The 18401-nt window shown below is 35.7% G+C and overlaps 1 protein-coding gene across 5 annotated transcripts in view; it reads right to left on the reverse strand.

The window, feature by feature from the left end:
- Positions 1-307: 307 nt before the first annotated feature.
- The window catches only part of LOC109063458 (rap guanine nucleotide exchange factor 2-like), a 34695-nt gene continuing 16601 nt past the window's right edge, over positions 308-18401 (reverse strand). Inside the window, exons 8-30 of one of the 5 annotated variants that reach the window (XM_042777766.1) lie at positions 15973-16095; positions 15369-15546; positions 15136-15272; positions 14899-15057; positions 13788-13940; positions 13513-13677; positions 13327-13434; positions 13029-13232; positions 12818-12926; positions 12484-12727; positions 12110-12270; positions 11013-11027; positions 8905-9145; positions 8431-8814; positions 7060-7271; positions 6842-6965; positions 6373-6396; positions 5252-5469; positions 4034-4162; positions 3803-3940; positions 2899-3058; positions 1312-1841; positions 308-616 (exon numbers count right to left, since the gene is read on the reverse strand). In XM_042777766.1, coding sequence (XP_042633700.1) covers positions 591-616; positions 1312-1841; positions 2899-3058; positions 3803-3940; positions 4034-4162; positions 5252-5469; positions 6373-6396; positions 6842-6965; positions 7060-7271; positions 8431-8814; positions 8905-9145; positions 11013-11027; positions 12110-12270; positions 12484-12727; positions 12818-12926; positions 13029-13232; positions 13327-13434; positions 13513-13677; positions 13788-13940; positions 14899-15057; positions 15136-15272; positions 15369-15546; positions 15973-16095 — 3942 coding nt within the window. In that variant the 3' untranslated portion in view covers positions 308-590. The remainder of the gene's footprint in view (positions 617-1311; positions 1842-2898; positions 3059-3802; positions 3941-4033; positions 4163-5251; positions 5470-6372; positions 6397-6841; positions 6966-7059; positions 7272-8430; positions 8815-8904; positions 9146-11012; positions 11028-12109; positions 12271-12483; positions 12728-12817; positions 12927-13028; positions 13233-13326; positions 13435-13512; positions 13678-13787; positions 13941-14898; positions 15058-15135; positions 15273-15368; positions 15547-15972; positions 16096-18401) is intronic. The other 4 variants (XM_042778028.1, XM_042777897.1, XM_042777826.1 and 1 more) reach the window with 4 other exon arrangements.

Here is an 18401-nt window from a genome sequence, read left to right on the forward strand (position 1 = left end):
TAAAATACAAAACATAAAATCTTTTCAAACTGAAACTCGTGAGCACATCTGGAAAGTTTTAAGAACACGATCAGATAAGAAAAAGGATGTTGAGTAACATTAAACACTGATATCAGCACGGAGAAGACGTCTCGAGTCTTCTGAGCTCAGTCTTTTCTTTCTGTCCTCAAGTGTCCGAAGAGAACATCATCTCTTTCTGTGATTGATTTCAGCACTCCCTCTCTCTCTCACACACTCTCTCTCTCACACACACACACAAAGTGTCAGAAGAGAAAATCATATATTTACACACACACAACACACAGTTTCTGTAACACGTTTTTGTAACACTGATACTGCATCATGTGTAACACCTCTCATCACTCTATTCTTTAAATGACACTACGAGCTTTATTTTATTATGCAATAGTCTATTGGTTTTGAAGAACTTGTTAAAAGTGCCAACATTTTCTCCGCTCCTCTCCTCTTTTACAGTGATCTCCATGAAAGTCCAAAATGCGCTGCTGTAGTTCAGTCCATGACCACGTTTACATATCAACTGTCATGTGGATGTTGTCCAACTTTGGGACAGAGATATGAAGTGGCTCTTATTAAACTGCAGATATTTGCTCGTTTTCTGTAGAGAAAAAAAGACACAAAAAAAAGAGCTTGACTTATTATTAGAGTTTTAAGAGATGATATCATCCCATGACCAGAGGTATTATAGTTAAACTAAAACTGAAACTTAAATTAAAACCATAAAAAACAATTGACATAAATTTTAATAAATTTTTACTTAAAATATTTCTATTTCTCTTTCTCTCTCTTTCAACATTTTAATTTATTTTAACCTGATGTACTAAAATCTACTATAACTGAAATTAAAATTGATTAAAAAAAAAACTATATCGACATACATTTAAAAAAACACTACAAAATATTAAAACTTTAATATTAAAATGAAAACTGCTTTTTAATTGTTTTTCCTGTTTATCATAACTACAACAATAAAATCACAATATGAATAAGCACAATTTTTATTCTATAAATAAATGTATGAACTGATTTATTTTTATTGCCATACCAGCATCTACGGCTATTTTCATGGAAAGATGAAACAAAGAGTAATAAAGCAGTAGTAAGGAAAAACAACAATTCGCATCAATATAACAAACATTCCATATGATTTAAATAAATGTATGAATATTGGTATCAATGTCAAATAGATTATTGGTCATTCTCTAGCAGATTTTAACAATACAACAGTTACTTCTGGTATTAATATTATTATTATTATTTTTTTTTTTTAAGTTTAAGTAATCAAATACTCACCATCCGGTTGTGGTCGTCGTGGTGACTGGCAGTGGTTGTATGCTGGTAATCTACTGGATGGGTGTGGTGGAGGAGGATCACATGACCTTTTCAGGAATCGAGATCTCTGCAGAGCCGCAGTGTAGTCTGGTGGGCGTCGCCCGTGCGCATGACTGTGGCTTTCTGCCTCAGCCAATGACAGCGCAGTATAACCAGGTGGTGTGGGCGGCGGCTCTCTAAAGCGTCCCTCTCTCCGACTCGCAGTGTTCTTGTTTGTGTTTGGAGTCTCGTCTTTTCCACCTCTGCGTTTTATGGTTCCCGTGTCTCCTTCCAATTCATCGCCCCAGTAACCGGTAGGTGTGGTCATGTGACTACGTCCCATCCCTTCTGACAGCGTCTCCCAGCTGCGGTTGTCATAATAACTCACACGCTGTGGGATGCTCTGGATGTTGTCATGGGAACCACTGGAGCAGGACGTCCAGCTGCCGCGGCCGCTGTCTGCTGCGTCCAGTGACGCACGGTCACACTGATCCTGAGTCAAGGAGTAGGATCTGAGAGAGAGAAATATAGAAAGACTTTAGAAATAAGGTACGAGAGCAATTGTATTTACTGAGATTTACTTTTTTAGATACTTTTTCTATATACAGTACAGACCAAAAGTTTGGAAACATTACTATTTTTAATGTTTTTGAAAGAAGTTTCTTCTGCTCATCAAGCCTGCAATTATTTGATCAAAAATGCAGAAAAAAAATTTAATATTGTGATATTATTATTACAATTTAAAATAATTGTTTTTAAATTTATTATACTTTAAATTATCATTTATTTCTGTGATGCAAAGCTGAATTTTTAGGATCATTATCACATGATCCTTTAGAAATCATTCTAATATGATGATTCATTATCAAAGTTGGAAACAGTTCTGCTGCTTAATATTTTTTTTCAGAAACATGTGATACTTTTTTAGGATACTTTGATGAATAAAAAGAAAAAAAAAAGAAAAAAAAAAAGAAAAGAAAATATGTTTTTAAAATATAAATATTTTGTAATAACAATATACACTACTGGTCAGTAATTTGGGGTCAGTTTTTTTTTCCTTCTTTCTTTTTTGAATAAAATCAATACTTTTATTCAGCAAGGATGTGTTAAATTGATAAAAAGTGATAGTAAAGAAAATATATTATTAGAATATATATTATTGAATTTTGTTTTTATTTTGAATAAATGCAGTTCTTTTTAACCTTTTATTCATCAAATATATTAGACAGCAGAACTGTTTCCAACACTCATAATAAATCAGAATATTAGAATGATTTCTAAATGATCATGTGATAGACTGGATGTTACATGTGACACTGAAGGCTGGAGTAATGATGCTGAAAATTCAGCTTTGCATCACAGGAATAAATTATTTTTTTTAAAGTATATTCAAATAGAAAACTATTATTTTAAGTTGTAATAATATTTCACAATATTACAGTTTTTTCTGTATTTTTGATCAAATAAATGCAGGCTTGATGAGCAGAAGAGACTTCTTTCAAAAACATTAAAAATAGTAATGTTTCCAAACTTTTGGTCTGTACTGTATATATATATAAAAGCCCTTACCCCAGGCTTATCTGGTCAGGTTCAGCTCTGCGCGTGCTGAGTGGGTGTGTAAGCGTGTGGGGTTGAGCGTGTGTGTGGTCATCAACCATGATGAGGTCAGAGGAGGAGGAGCTTAACAAACTCAACTGATCCGGAGCTTCACTCACCACTAACCGTGGGCCTATGAGAAACACAAGCATAAATAACCAAACAATTAAATACTTCCGAAAATGTCTAACTCATTCTGAACTGATCTGATTGGTTTTCGATTTCAAAATTCCATTCAACACATGTGAAAAAACACAAATGTATTAAAATACGCATTTCTTGGAAATTAAACATCACTCATTACAAAAAAAACAACAACTATTATATATTAAAATATGCAAGTATAACTATTTATCATTGCATAATTATAAAATAAAATTAGATAACTTGTTAAATAATGCCATATTCAATATATGATACAATAATCATAAGCAAATCAATTTAAAAAAAAAAAAAAAAAAAAAAAAAAAAAAAAAAAAAAAACATTTAAAAAACTGAAAATTACATTACCAACATACTATAGAAGCTCCAAACAGAATTTAATAATTTCATGTCAGCTTGATCAGCTGACATTAACTTGGTAAAATATTTACATATTATATGCTAAGTTAACAAAAACTTAATTGATTTTATAGCATTTTAAAACAGATAATGCATTTACCTTAAAACAGTAAACAGAAACAGCAATCACTCAAACAAATTATTACAATATTATTACACACAGATTTCAATTTCAATATTGAATGATATTTAAGAAATGACTTGGACTAATATGGTTAAGGTTATTGACAGTCAGGTTTAGTACCTGGTTATTATAGTAAAAACATCAAAACAGAGTGCTACCCAATATCTTCAACTAGACATGATCAGCAGATACCTTTTCTAGGTGTGCTGTGAGGCGAGGTGCGTGGAGAGGAGAGCAGAGACTGGCTGTTCTCAGGCGGCTTTCGGTGTCTGTCCCGCCCCTCTTCTGAGAGAGACAGAATCTTATGGAGAGACTGAGGAGACTGGGCACCTACAGACACAAAAACCTCATCTCAATACAAACAAGACTTCCGAGTCACCAGCAGATCAGGACTCGGATCATTCGGATAGGTACAGCTCTTACCAAATGGCGGTAACTCTTTGCCAAGTGATTTCTTGCGACCATGATTTCCATTGGTTTGCTGTGGAGTGGTGCTTCTTTGACCGACAGGAGACACATCCACTCGCTTCCTCTCGCCTGAGTTCTTCAGCACTGAAACCACAAGCACACACACATTCCACTATAACCATTATGTGTAACAATGTACACAAAAGTAACACAATGTAACAATAATTTCTGGTTCTTTTGTAATCTTGTGGTGCTAATTCTTATTGTATTATTTTAATGTAGCAGCAATATTTTGGTAAATACTTAGATCAGGTCAATTTTAGAACTTCTATTATTAATGATAAGTTTTTGTACTAATTTTACATGTTGTTTTAAATATTTTGCGCAGATGGGAGAGTTCTATAAGTTTCTTTATAAAACGGATAGTTCCGGTCCTTGATTCTGATTGGCTGAGCTGCATCCGAAGCTATTGTAAATTACTCTACAATCATACACCTTTGTTTATGTTTGTTTGGAAACATTGGAACCACTTTGCTGGAACCACAACTGTTTCTAAGGAACTACATTGTTTGGTGGAAGAATACTGTTTTTATTGATATCATTACACTTTATTTGCTCGGTTTTAATTTGTGAAACCTTACTACATATATGGAATAACCATTTTATAAAAGCAATAAACCATGTGAAGCTGTGGTTTACAGTGAATTTATAACAGCTAAGCTTTGTGTCTTACCTAACAACGCCCCTTAGCAGTTATAAATTCACTGTAAACCACGGCTTCATGGGCTTAATGCTTTAGTGGCATTCTGTAATATTTTAGCGCTTTCTGGAACATTCCAGAGCACTGTGGGACAAAAATCATCCAACGGACACTTCTGAAGTTTTGGATCACTTATTTTTTACGTCAAACTGTTATTAGCTCAGTTTTATGTATTACATGTACCATGTAATTTTTTATGCACGAGTCATACCAGATAAGCTTGTTTAAGTTGTCAACATTTTTTTTTTTCATGATACACAAAGTAATGTGATCTTTGCATTGAGCATGACAAACTTCATAAAGAAACATTAAAAAAAAATAAAAAAAATTTCCTTGGGAAAGCTCAAGATGGTAAATGAGAACATAAAAAGACAACCAGCCATTGATGATCAATTACTTTTGATGTTATCACAATAATCAATGAAAATAAAAAGGCAAGGTGAGAGTCTTCTACAAATGTGTGTGTGACTCACTGGAGCTGTTGGCAGGCTCACACTGCAAGGAGAGTTTGTGGAGCTTGTCCTCATGACTCTCGTGTGTGCGTGTGTCCAGGTACTGCCGCACGCGTCTGCTCATCATCTCCACCTCATACAGCTTCTTAGTGCTGAGAAAAGAGCTCCGCCTCCCCTTCCTCTTCCCGCCCATCGTTCCGATGTCAGAGAGAGAAGAGCTGCTCACCTGACTTAGAGACCTAGTACACACATCAGAACAAAAGACACGGTGAACGCTAAAGGTAACAGGTCATTATTGAACACGTTAACAAGACAACTTTATAAAATCAGAATTATGCTGGGGAATTAACATGGCCATTTTTAACATGCAGAAAGAAAGGAATTGAGATGAGTGACTATTTTAGACATCTACAAGATAATGAAATATCTACGTGTCTAGAGAGTAGAGATGTGCATGAGTTATCAGGTACTCATTCTGCAACCAAGCAGACAGCTATTAAAATAACAAAGCAAATTATTTTCAAATGTTTTTTTTTTTTTTTTTTTGTACTAAACAACCAGCACTAACTTGTATATAAAAACTAAAACTGAACTATTATTATTATTTTTTTTTTTTATTGAAACCACTGTGCTGGCAGAAGTGCCTATTTTTTAATACCTCCTTTTATACATATAATTAGATTATACATGCATTTTTTTTATTCAAGCCGCAGATGTGTGCATATTTTTTTTAAATACTGATGTTTTCATTAATGCATATTTTATTTTATTTTTTTTACTTTTTTTTAGGAAAAGCATTTTAAACTGGTATTGATAATTTAATGTGCAAATAAAAATAAAAAAAAGTGTACATTTTAGGGTACTCTACTACAATATTACTCAATGCCTGTTCCTTCTTTAGTAAAAACATTTATACAACCATGTAGAAAACATTCATAACAAAAATTCATGCCTTTCAAGAAGATGACAATGAGAATTTAGGAGAAGGAAGTCAAAGATGTGATTTCACATACGCAGTGCAACTAAAACAACTTCGACTACCAAAGGAAGTGTTAGTGTGGTTTAGTACATGACAGCAACAAAAAAAACAGACAGTTAACAGAAAAAGTGACAGAGAGAAAGACAGTAGCAGTCCCACTTACCCAAGACTTCTCCACTTTTTCTTCCTAAAATAGAGAGCCATGAAGAGCCAAAGAACAAGAAAATTAAGAGACTGAGTAAGAAGAGACAAAAACACACTAGTGCTTAGACAGTGAAGCCCACAGAGCAAAACAAGAAGTCCAGTAAGACACCAAGCACACAAATGACTGAGAGCAGAAACTCATCAGCAATGGATATACGCCACACTGTGCAAGAGACTAGCTTGGTTTCGGTTCAATAAAGAAAACGCATTATGTATGTATATTATGTCACTGTTTGGAGCACTATTTGTGTAGCATGCACTTGCCCGTGTAGTGCATTTCAAATTGGCTTCTAATAAGGTTACATTTCCTGTCCAGGTAGTGACGCAGCTCAGTAAGTTTGTGTGTCTTTTATCTCAAGGTTATTGATGTCGTGAGTTCATGTGTATGAAATATCATTGCTGAATAAGTTTACACTTTGTAGGTGTACCTCGTCTTAAAAAGCAAGGCAGGGTCCATGGTGATGGAAGCCATTCGAACCACGTGCCGGATCTCTCGCGCAATCATCCTCAGCTTCTCGAAGTTCACCAGACCGTCCACCTTGGAGTTGTTCCCTATAAGCACATGCACGTTTAAGAGATTCATATTTCATTTTCAAACCAAATTCAAAATTACGAGGCAACAGGAACAGAGAAAGGTGCAAGTCACCCTCATGGAGGAAAGTGAGGTCTTTCTTAATGACAGGAAACAGAGGGATGACGGGCGGCTGCAGGTTGTGTTTGTTGAGGAGGTTGCGGTATTTGGCCATGTTGCGAGAAGGGTCGAAAACGTCTTGTAATTCTGCCAAAAGCTTCTCATATTTTCCAGGCAACCGTTCCCATGTGGATCGCAACCGAGAGACAGGTGCTAGATTGAACCCACTGCAAAAGAGATACATTCAGGAGACCATACAGTGAAGAGAAAATGACAATTCCAAGCATCAGCAGGAACAAACTTGACAAATTACGCAAGGAACAAAAGCACATTGACATGTGTGTATGGTGAGAAGCACACATATGAAAAGATTGCATCCTTATATTGTATCAGCTGTTATTTTATTGCAGACATAACTGATTCAATTCAAGTTTTGACAGTGCTGTTTTTCCATCAGTTTTCTGAAAATGAAGAATTAAATAATTTATAATAATTTTATATGATGCATAAAATATTTAGCATTGATTCAATTCAAGTTTTGACAGTGCTGTTTTTCCATCAGTTTTCATTATATAATCACAATAATTGTCATTTTCAACAAATTATTTATCTATTATCGACAACATTATTTTTTGTATTAATTTTATTTGTTGTTTGTGTTTTTTATGTTTTGAGAATTTATTAAAGTTTTTATTGGTGTGTAAACTGTCTTGACACATGAAATATATTTACATAATAAATACATTTTTTTAAATAATTTAAATATTATTAGTTTATATATATATATATATATATATATATATATATATATATATATATATATATATATATATATTTTATAATTTTAATATAAATATTTTACATTTTCCACATGAATAACAATAACATATTAGAAAACATTTATTATTATTATTATTATTATTGTGAAATTGGCATTGGCTATGTATTTTATATGATGAGTAATATTTTTAGTATTTCAGAATTATATGATTTTCATATTATTGTTGTGTAAATTTTCATGATAATTTTTTTTTTTTATATTGTTTTTTTTTATTTTTTATTTTTAGTTTATAATTATTTGTAACAAATATATATATATATATATATATATATATATATATATATATATATATTAATAATTTAATATTAATATTTTTAATTTTCCACACGAATAACAATAACATATTAGAAAACATTTATTATTATTATTTTTATTATTTTATTATTATTATTATTATTGTGTAATCTGCCATGGCAATGTAAACTAAAGCCAAAATAATTTAATATTAATATTTTGAATATTTTGATTATTCTGAAGTACTTGGTGTTATACTGTGAATCATAATAAAGGAATCAGGATGACACTAACAGACACATAAACTCTACCTGATTATGGCAAACATAGAGTTGAAGTTCTTGCAGTCACGGCAGTGAAGGGCAATCTTTATAAAGTGCTTGATGATCTTGACTCTTTTGGCCAGGTTGGCTTCCTGTACTATCTCTGTGGCGACCCAGAAGGTCTCCTGGTTTACAAGATCCTCAAAGTTGCGCAGGTTGGTGGGAGGCTCTTGTGGGTGGAGCTTGAAGAGGTCAGTGATGTAATCCGTCGGTTCAATGCCGGAGAAGAGCAGATAGTTGCGTGCCGACAGCTGATTGGCTATCTCCATGGAGCTCAAGGACAACAAAGGGACCACAGACTCCCGCTGCATCTCCTGGGCCTCCACATCTGAACACAGCGTCTCGGTCTCCATGTGGCTCTTCAGATAGTACCTGACAAAGCAGCAGAAAAACAGCCATCACATATAAAATTAAGTCACAAAATCGCCAGTTTAACTTCTTAAATTCAGCTCAAGACCAAACCTGGCACTCAGCTGTATCCTGTCGGCCAGTTTAGAGAGCTGATCAGGTAGCCGTCTCTGTTTGATAACTCCCTCCTGTGTGACTGACACCTCACAGAGCGAATAGGCTTCAGGACTTGCCGTCAAGCCAAACTCTCGCATCGCCTGATTGGCTGCCTCTCTTGCTGTGGTGTCCTTATTGATCAGTAAGTAACGACTTTGCTGGTCTGCCTTGAAAACACGCAGCACCTGTTCTTGCAATTCTGTGGATGAAAAGACAAAGAAAGCATAATATTAATATATATAGGTAGTATGTGTATGTCAATCAGAACTAGGATCCAAACATTCCTGCACAGCACAGATTACATGCAACTTCTAGAACTATATTCAAACATTAAAATGAAAAGAGATGAAAGGAACCCTAATAATAAAGACAGAGAGGTTAACCGGAGATCCAGATTAAGCAGACTGGCACTAATGAAAATAAAATATGTTAGTAAAGTTGTTAATTTGTATAGTGATATGTACACTACCGGTCAAGAGTTTGGGATCAGAATGATTTTTAATCAGGAGTTTCTTCCAAGCCTGCATTTATTTGATCAAAAATACAGGAAAAAAAAAGTAATATTGTGAAAAATTATTATGATGTAAAAAAAAAATTCTACTTTAATATACTTTAAAACCTAATTTATTTCTGTGATGCAAAGCTTCATAACTCCAGTCTTCAGTGTCACATGATCTTCAGAAATCATTCTAATATGCTGATTTATTATTCTATTTTAATATACATTTGCTGCTTGATATATAAATATATTTTTTTTTTTTTACTTTTTTCAGGATTCTTTGATGAATAAAAGTTAAAAAGAAGAGCATTTATTTAAAATAGAAAATATTTTCTAACAATAAACACTACAGTTCAAAAGTTTGGGGTCAGTAATTTTTATTTTTTGAAAGAAATTTAAACTTTTATTCAGGAAGGATGTGTTAAATTGTGATAGCAAAGATTTATATTTTTTTTAAAGATTAATATTTTGAATAAATGCTGTTCTTTTTAATGTTTTAATCATCAAAGAATCCTGAAAAAAAGTATCGCAGTTTCCAAAAAAGTATTTGGCAGCACAAATGTTGCCAACACTGATAATATTAGAATGATATCAGCATATTAGAATGATTTCTTAAGGATCATGTGACACTTCACACTGGAGTAACGGCTGATGGAAATTCAGCTGTGCATCACAGAAATAAATTATATTTTAAAAGATATTTAAAAAAAACCATTATATTATAAAAACATTTTGCAAGATTACTGTTTTCGTTCTGTATTTTTGATCAAATAAATGCAGCCTTGATGAGCATAAGAGACTTCTTTAAAAAACAAGTCTTGATTGATTTGTATCTTTGTTTTACTCTTTACTTGAATAACTACTTTAGAACTTGCAATGCTTAACTGAGAGGCAATGCTTTTAGAAATGTTAAGCATGAACAGAAGCAACATAAACTAAGTTAAATTACATAAAAAGACAAAGCAGTAAGAGTAGTATATCAATCAAAGTTTGAAAAAGGGAAAGGTAATTTAACTACAGGACTTGGCCCAGTGGCATGTTTAGCAGATGGCACCAATTGTATTAATCTACAGACAGGCCACTGAAACAAACCAGAAACAGTGTAATAAAGCACGGATACAGTACCACAGCCTTAAATCGTGTTTAATCTGATGCAGGGCGTGAGTCAGGCTTGCCAGACGACTGGCAAAACACAGTCAACTTGTAAAAACACATGGCAACAGTGCTGCTACACCTCTTTTTTACTTTCAAGAAAATGAGAACTTTCCATAAATCTATTTTTATCCACAAGTGACAGATTATCCATGGTGACGCCATCAGCGTGAAAACATTGCCACTGACTCAAGTTTGCAAAAATGACTCATTTATGTACAAGAACAATACTATACAGGGCTGAAAAAATCAGCAGAAAGGAGAGAAAGAAAGTCAGTCAAACAGATAAAACTAGACAGGCAATTACGTACGACAGGTATCTATGAAGACGAACAGCTATCTAGAGAGATGAGTGGAACTATACGAGAGGTGTCTAAATAGACGAGCAGAACCTCAGCAGTGCACAAATACTCACGAGTTAATCCAGGTGCTGTGAGCAAGCAGAGGGTCGCGGGATCATTAGTACAATGACACAAATATAACAAAAGGAAAGCAGGAACACAAAAGGCAGCAGTAAAGCAGAGAGAGAGAGAGAGAGAGAGAGAGAGAGAGAGAGAGAGCACACACAGAAACATAGGAACACAGAAACTTGTTGCCAGCACTGCCCCGCACTTTTTTTATTATTATTATTTATTTATTTATTTATTGCTTCTTTTGAATCCAAACAATCCGAACTTGATTTAAATGATTGACGGTAACAAATCTGACCTAATATAACACTTAACAATGACAGCCAGAGATATGACGCCCCGCACTTTTATTAATAAAATGGCCAAATGGCTAGCCGTGCATTATCCCTTACATATAATTATTATTACATTACAATCAATTAAATGATTACAAAAATGTAAGTGTAATTAGTAGTATGTATGTGTGCTGCATATAACAGAAATATTTGCTAACAATATAAGTCTTTACTATAACTTATCAATTTAATACGTCCTTGCTAAATCAAAGTATTTATTTCCTTCAAAAAATAAAAAAGAAAAAAAAATTGACTGACCCCAAAGTTTTGAACGGTAGTGTATATTGTTACAAAAGATTTCTATTTTAAATAAAAGCTGTATTAATATATATATATATATGTATATGTATATATATACACATTTTTTTTTTTTTTTTTACTAAGCAGCACAACTGCTTCCAACATTGATGATAACACATTGAAGGCTGGAGTAATGATGCTGAAAATTCAGCTTTGACAAAGGAATAAATTACATTTTAAAATATATTCAAATAGAATTTTTTTTTTAAATTGTAATATTATTTCACAACATTACAGTTTTTTTTGTGTGTATTTATGATCAAACAAATGCAGCCTTGATGTGCTTAAGAAACTTTAAAAAACACTGATCTTACTTATAACATCAATATACATATATACAAACTACACATATACGTATACATATTTGAATATTTAATTTGTCTGGTTTACGCTAGCTCCCGATCTATTCTTTTATTTGTTTTATACATATACACATACACACACACATTAATATCTTGTGCATTTACCTGGTGGTTGTGTACTGTAGTCGATGATGCGTTGTTGGCCTGGGGCCAGGTCAGGGTTACTGGATGAGAGATTTCCACTAACTGCCATAGTGGGCGGAGTCTGTTTGCTCTGCCGTAATCCCACAATGCTGTCATCCTGAGTCTGCCCTAACCCGAGGTCACTACACAACAGAAGCACAATGACTCAGCATGACTCGATGGGAGGTCAACATTACATCAAAGTCTACCATATAAGTCAAAAAAAGTGGATGTGAAATAATGCTAAAACCTTTTCCGTTTATGAACATATCACTAACATGACAAGATCTGTACTGATGTCTTTTCTTCTTCAGGGTTTCAAGTCAGCAAAAATATGAGTTTGTGTGCTTGTATACCTGTAAGGTTTCTGAGGTAGGATGCTCATGCGTGTCTTGTCCAAAATCTTCATGAGTTTGTTTCGGCCGCCCACTGTATGTGCCTTGACCTTCTTGCTGACTTTTTCTTGACCTATTACATCAGAATCAGCGGCAAGTTCAGCTACAGAATAACGGCTATTTTTCTTTCCGTCACCAATCTTTGGAAGATGAGGAATGCCGTTTTTCCTTTCCTCTGCCGCCCTGGCCACCAACTCCTTGAAGACTGAGAAGAGTGAAGAGAGATGAGAAAAAATTAGAGATATTTATCAGCAGCCTGTGTGTATTGGAAGGCGTATCGTGGTGGGACTCTTACCCAGGAGGTTGGTTTTGACACTCATACAGAGCTGTGTGTTGTTCCTGAGGATTTCAACTGCTTTGGACAACTGCACGTTCTCGAACGTCTGCCCGTTGACCTCTAATATCTTCACGAGAGTGACAAAGATGAGATCAGAAAAAAAAAAAATTGTTATAGAATACGTTCATTGTCTCAACACTGCTTTATAATGAGGTTTGAAAGGTGTTACCTGGTCTCCATGTTTAAGCCCCGCCTCTTCTGCTCTGCTACCGACTTCCACGCTGCTGATAAAGAGGCGTGTCCCTCGTTCAGCTCCTCCAATGAGTGTGAAGGGGAGGGGCATCTCTCGAGCAGGCCTATTTATAGTAATCACTCTGGGTTTGGCTTTAGCAGCACATGCTATGTTAAGTAACCGCAACTGACCTGTCATTTTCTGTTTGGATAAATAGAGGAAGTTAATAAGGATGGCTGTCTGTTAATGTGACGACTGGATATGCATTGAAGTGACACATGCATGCAGTTCATACCTCTCTTTCCAGATTGCTCTGGAACTCCTCCAAAAAACTGCTCATAGCAGGATCTCCTTCAAAGTCACTGAAGTGATTGTTAACCCATAACAACACAACTCGGGTTACCTGATTAGAGGAGAGAGAGAAGAACTTAGAGTCCCGTCCAGCTGAAGATTTATGTGTGTTTTTAGTCAGTCACACTACCTTATCCCGGTAACTGGAGTCATTAAACCAGTCTAGAAGTCTCTGTCCCAAAATCAGAGGACTGGGCAGGAAGGTACGATAGGTCAACAGGAAGTCCTCAATGTATGTGGGGTCAACAACTGAATGGTCCTCCACTAAGTGCTGCATCAGCCTCTCAGCAGTACCCTACAAAGTGTACATCAGATTTTTTATTTAAAAGGGAACATCGGATGCAAAATTCAGTGCATTCGTTTTTTTTTGCCCCCAAGTACGATTTTTCCAAAAGACAGTAATACCTTAACAACAATGTGTCCCTTGCGGGTGCCCGTCCGGTCGAGTTCTCTGTGTTCTTTTACCATAACGATTTCTCCTTCCTCTTCTACTCGCTGTGTGTTCTGCTCAACCTGATTCAGAATGGAGCAGTACTCCTGCTGCGCAATACACACAAACTACACACACACAAATATAATAATGTTAACAGGCGTTTTTTGATCTCATCATTTTACATTACATTTACATTCAGTCATTTAGCAGACGCTTTTATCCAAAGCGACTTACAAATGAGGACAATGGAAGCAATCAAAAACAACAAAAGAGCAATGATATATAAGTGCTATAACAAGTCTCAGTTAGCCTAAACACAGTATACGTAGCAAGGGCTTTTAAATAATATAATAAATAAAAGAAAACAGATAGAATAGAAAAAGAATAGAGCAAGCTAGTGTTAGAGGTCTTTTTTATAATTGTATAATAAATGAAAAGAAAATATATAGAATACAAAAAGATTAGAAAGGTAGTTACATTTTTTTTTTTTTTTTTTAAATAGAATTAGAATAGTGAGTGAAAAAGTTAAGAGGGTCAAATAAAGATGGATGTGTTTTAAGCCGATTCTTGAAGATGGCTAAGGACTCAGCTGCTCGGATTGAGTTGGGCAGGTCATTCCACCAGGAGGGAACATTTAATTTAAAAGTCCGTAAAAGTGACTTCTTTGGGATGGCACAATAAAGTGACATTCACTTGCAGAAGGCAAGCTTCTAGAGGGCACATAAGTCTAAAAGTAATGAATTTAGGTAAAGGGGTGCCAAGCCAGTGGTGGTTTTGTAGGCAAACATCAATGCCTTGAATTTTATGCGACCAGCTATTGGTAGCCAGTGCAAATTGATAAACAGAGGTGTGACGTGTATTCTTTTCGGCTCATTAAAAATTAATCTTGCTGCCGTGTTTTTATCCACAATTTGCATTACAAATAAAACTTGTATGGGGCTTTGTATTTGATACATTATCATTGAATAGGAGATATTCAATTTGCATTTCTAAATTCTAAAATAATTGAAGATCTAGATTACATTTGTTGACAAATGAGCTATTGGGTGATTCGTGCACAATTATGCCCATCCATCCTCTTACCTGACAATCATCCACTTTGGTCCTCATGACTCCGGTCATCAGCTGTTTGTCCATAGAAGGGGAGACACCAAAACTTCCACCCATACACACACTCTCACTGCTGCCGTCTGGATAGATCACCTCAACCGCTCCATTCAGAATGACCGACCATGAGTCCAGCTTAAAAACACACACATGTGCATGTTATCAGCTGAACACAAATAAAGAGATGAAATGCTGCGAGGGGTCCCGTCTCACCTCTTCCCCGTGGTTGAGTACGATGGTTCCGGCCCGTTCCACGACCGCAAACACCATGACGGCACAGAGTTCCCTCCGCACCGAAACACTCAGACTGGCAAATGCCGGAAGCTGCTGCACAAACTCCAGCAACTGCTCTGTACACAGAAAGAGAAAAGAAAAGTGAAAGCGTAAATGAAAGTAAAAATGAAAGCAGAACACATCATTGAACACGTTAAAGAACTAAAGTGTACCGATGTCATCATCTGTACGGTCCATAGGATCTTTCTCCAGACAGTCTCTCACAATATCTCGACTCATAAGAGGGTCCGTTCCCCTCCCTACGTCTTCATCATCATCATCATCATCCGTGTCCACTGCTGTTTCAGGAAGCCCACTCAGATCCATGTCTCCACATTCACTTTCAGTGGCCTGTGAAAGAAAGCATGTGAGTTCAAAATGTGTTTCTTCACAAATTTTCAGCTGATGACGTTCATAGACATTTGCAGCCGACATATGATTTGCAGGCTTTGTGACCCGCATTTATGTTTCCGCAGAGACTTTGTGACTCTGAGCCGGCTGTGTTTGTACATGCGGTGGATGTTTGTGTGTGCATGTGTAATGCTGATCTGTGGATCAGAAGGTACGTGCGCTTGAGGACTGACATGAATAGGTTATGGAGAGGTGACAGATGGAGCACAGAGGAGGGTGGGGGGAATCTTCTGCGGGACAGGATTTAAATGTGTGCAAGTGCGTGTGTCCCAGATGTTCACAATAAATCTCTGTCAGGGTGCGCTTCTGTTGTGGAGTGCGTAAGGAGATTGCTTCCTGGTATAAACTCTTAGTGTGTCTTATCACCTGGTAAATATCTGATAGGCTGCTACTTCCTGAATCACTGGCGATGCTGGAACGTGATTGGCTGGAAGTGATATGGGAGTGGCAACTGTCAGAGGGGTGTGGCTTTGAGAAGTCAGCAGGAAGCTGTAAGAGATACATATACCATTACAAAAAGAGTGATAAATAATATATATATTTGTGTGTGTGTGTGTGTGTGTGTGTGTGATTGGTCAGCATTTTCTTTTTTTCAACATTTTAAACACTTATTAGTTCATGTAAATTGTCCTGCAGTGACAAATGAATTTTTAAAAGTACAAATATTCCATGTAGACTTCAATTAATATGATTATGATTATACTGCATGTACAATCATTTTTTAAATTATTGTTTAATACAGTTTTATCTGGAGTGTTGCATGTCACATTACAAGACACCGCTGTCATCTCTGCAAATGTCATGTTATATGCAGAATAATACAACAATTCTTCCCTGACACAAGCTAGTGATCATTTGTGCAAACATAGCTTTTTTCCCTTTTCTAGTTCATCAGGAAACCAAGGATTAATTTTAAACCCTGTGTGAGTGTCAGCACAATTATTCTTTAGTGGAATGAATGATGTGTTCTCACATACACACACAAGTTCAGCTGAATGGTGGCATTTTAAACATTTAATAATCCATCTACGAGTCATTTTAATCATTGGTTGATAGAAATAAACACAAAATGAAGCATTATTGCTTGCAGTTTGGCACATACCTACCCTTTCCAGGTTTGGCAATTACCACAATTCCTTGATACAAACAAACACACAGCACCACAAAAAGGTCCAAAAAGTAAACTAATGTATGGAATAATGACTGAAGCTTTCATCAATAAATTAACCAAAGTAACGATTAGACCAGCTAGCACACACATCAACATCCTACTGTACAGCATACCCTGAGGCTTAATACAGTAAAGTTGATGGGTTCATGTACTGATGTCCTAAATCAGATGGCCTACATACAGTGACCCTACAACAAAATCACATGTAGAATACACTCACGCAACTCAGAAACTTAATAGTGTGGCCCCTTAAACAAACCACTGATATGAGTACATGACGTATTAAATATCAATAGCAAGAATTAAAAAAAAAAAAAACCTGCAAAAACATTAAAATTTTTATTATAAATGTAACTAAAATTATGCAAATAATTTACATAACTGTACATTAACAATTATACATTTAAAATGAATCAGAATTTAATTAAAATCAAATTGAGATTGCACAACAAAACTCAAAATATTTTTGTTCACTTAAAAATTGCATATTGAAAATAATACTTTTTCTGCTTGGACACTGTCAATGCCGAAACTCAGTCCACTCATTAAATTCAACAGCTCCCTAATACTTTATAAAATGAAGCATGCATAGCTAAACAAAGAATGCATGCACATCATGTTTATTTAAAATTAACTAATGCATGCTTTTGTTTAGCCTGTTGTTGCAAAAGAATTATGCATGTAGTCCACAGGCTTTGTGTTTCGAGAGAGAGAGATACTCACAGGCCTGGTCTCCTGTCCCCTGACTCCATAGCCATGAGACCGGACTAGCTGTTTCATAGCCTGCAATACTGAATGCCCAATCATCCTGTGTGCTAACCTCTAAAACATCTTCAGTCTCTTTCTGTACCACACTGTTCTAACCGCACCTATTTAATCTTCAAATATCTTTCTCCCCAAAGCTCTCTCTCAGAGACAGCATCGCTCTCTACTGTAATCTGCCCATCACCACAGTAACAGACAGCACTCTGGCAGAGGGATGTTTCTGCAGACACAGTTTTCATCAGACCCTGCCCCTCTGTCCCATTCACACACACACACACACACACACACACCCCAATGTGAGATCATGGGATTATCAAGAGGCTGGTATTGTTTAAGGGGAGGGGGGCGGGGGGTGGTTGACACCCACTGCCATACTAAACCAGTCACCAGGGCCAAGCCTGCAATGATTGACAGCTCACTGAACAATCAGGATGCCACATATATGTCAAAATCCCGCCTTCCTGCTGTCGATCAGGTCCTTGACAAGTCAGAGGATAATAAAAAAACTCATGCAAAGAGACTTAATGCTCAAAGCGTCACAAGGGGAAACAGAGTGATTGAAAAAAAGATAGGAAGCTTTTACCAGATTAGATTTGCCAAGAATGCAGACAAGACTATGGCTCTGATCCAAAATTTAGTGATCTGCCTTACTGTCTACATAGGCTGCTGTCTTCTAAGGCAGCACTCTATAGAGTTTCCACCTGCTGTATTTGATGTGTTTGTAGTTTTCCCAATCACAAGCGGCCAGCCGAGATATGTACAAACACACATTTTTTGTACATTGACAACAATGTACAAAAAATTTAGAAAATTTGCTTGGCATTTTTGAAAAGTTGTGTCTATGCCGGAACAATGTGCA

This window comes from Cyprinus carpio, chromosome A1 (genome assembly GCF_018340385.1).
Source record: "Cyprinus carpio isolate SPL01 chromosome A1, ASM1834038v1, whole genome shotgun sequence".
NCBI classification, from domain to species: domain Eukaryota; kingdom Metazoa; phylum Chordata; class Actinopteri; order Cypriniformes; family Cyprinidae; genus Cyprinus; species Cyprinus carpio.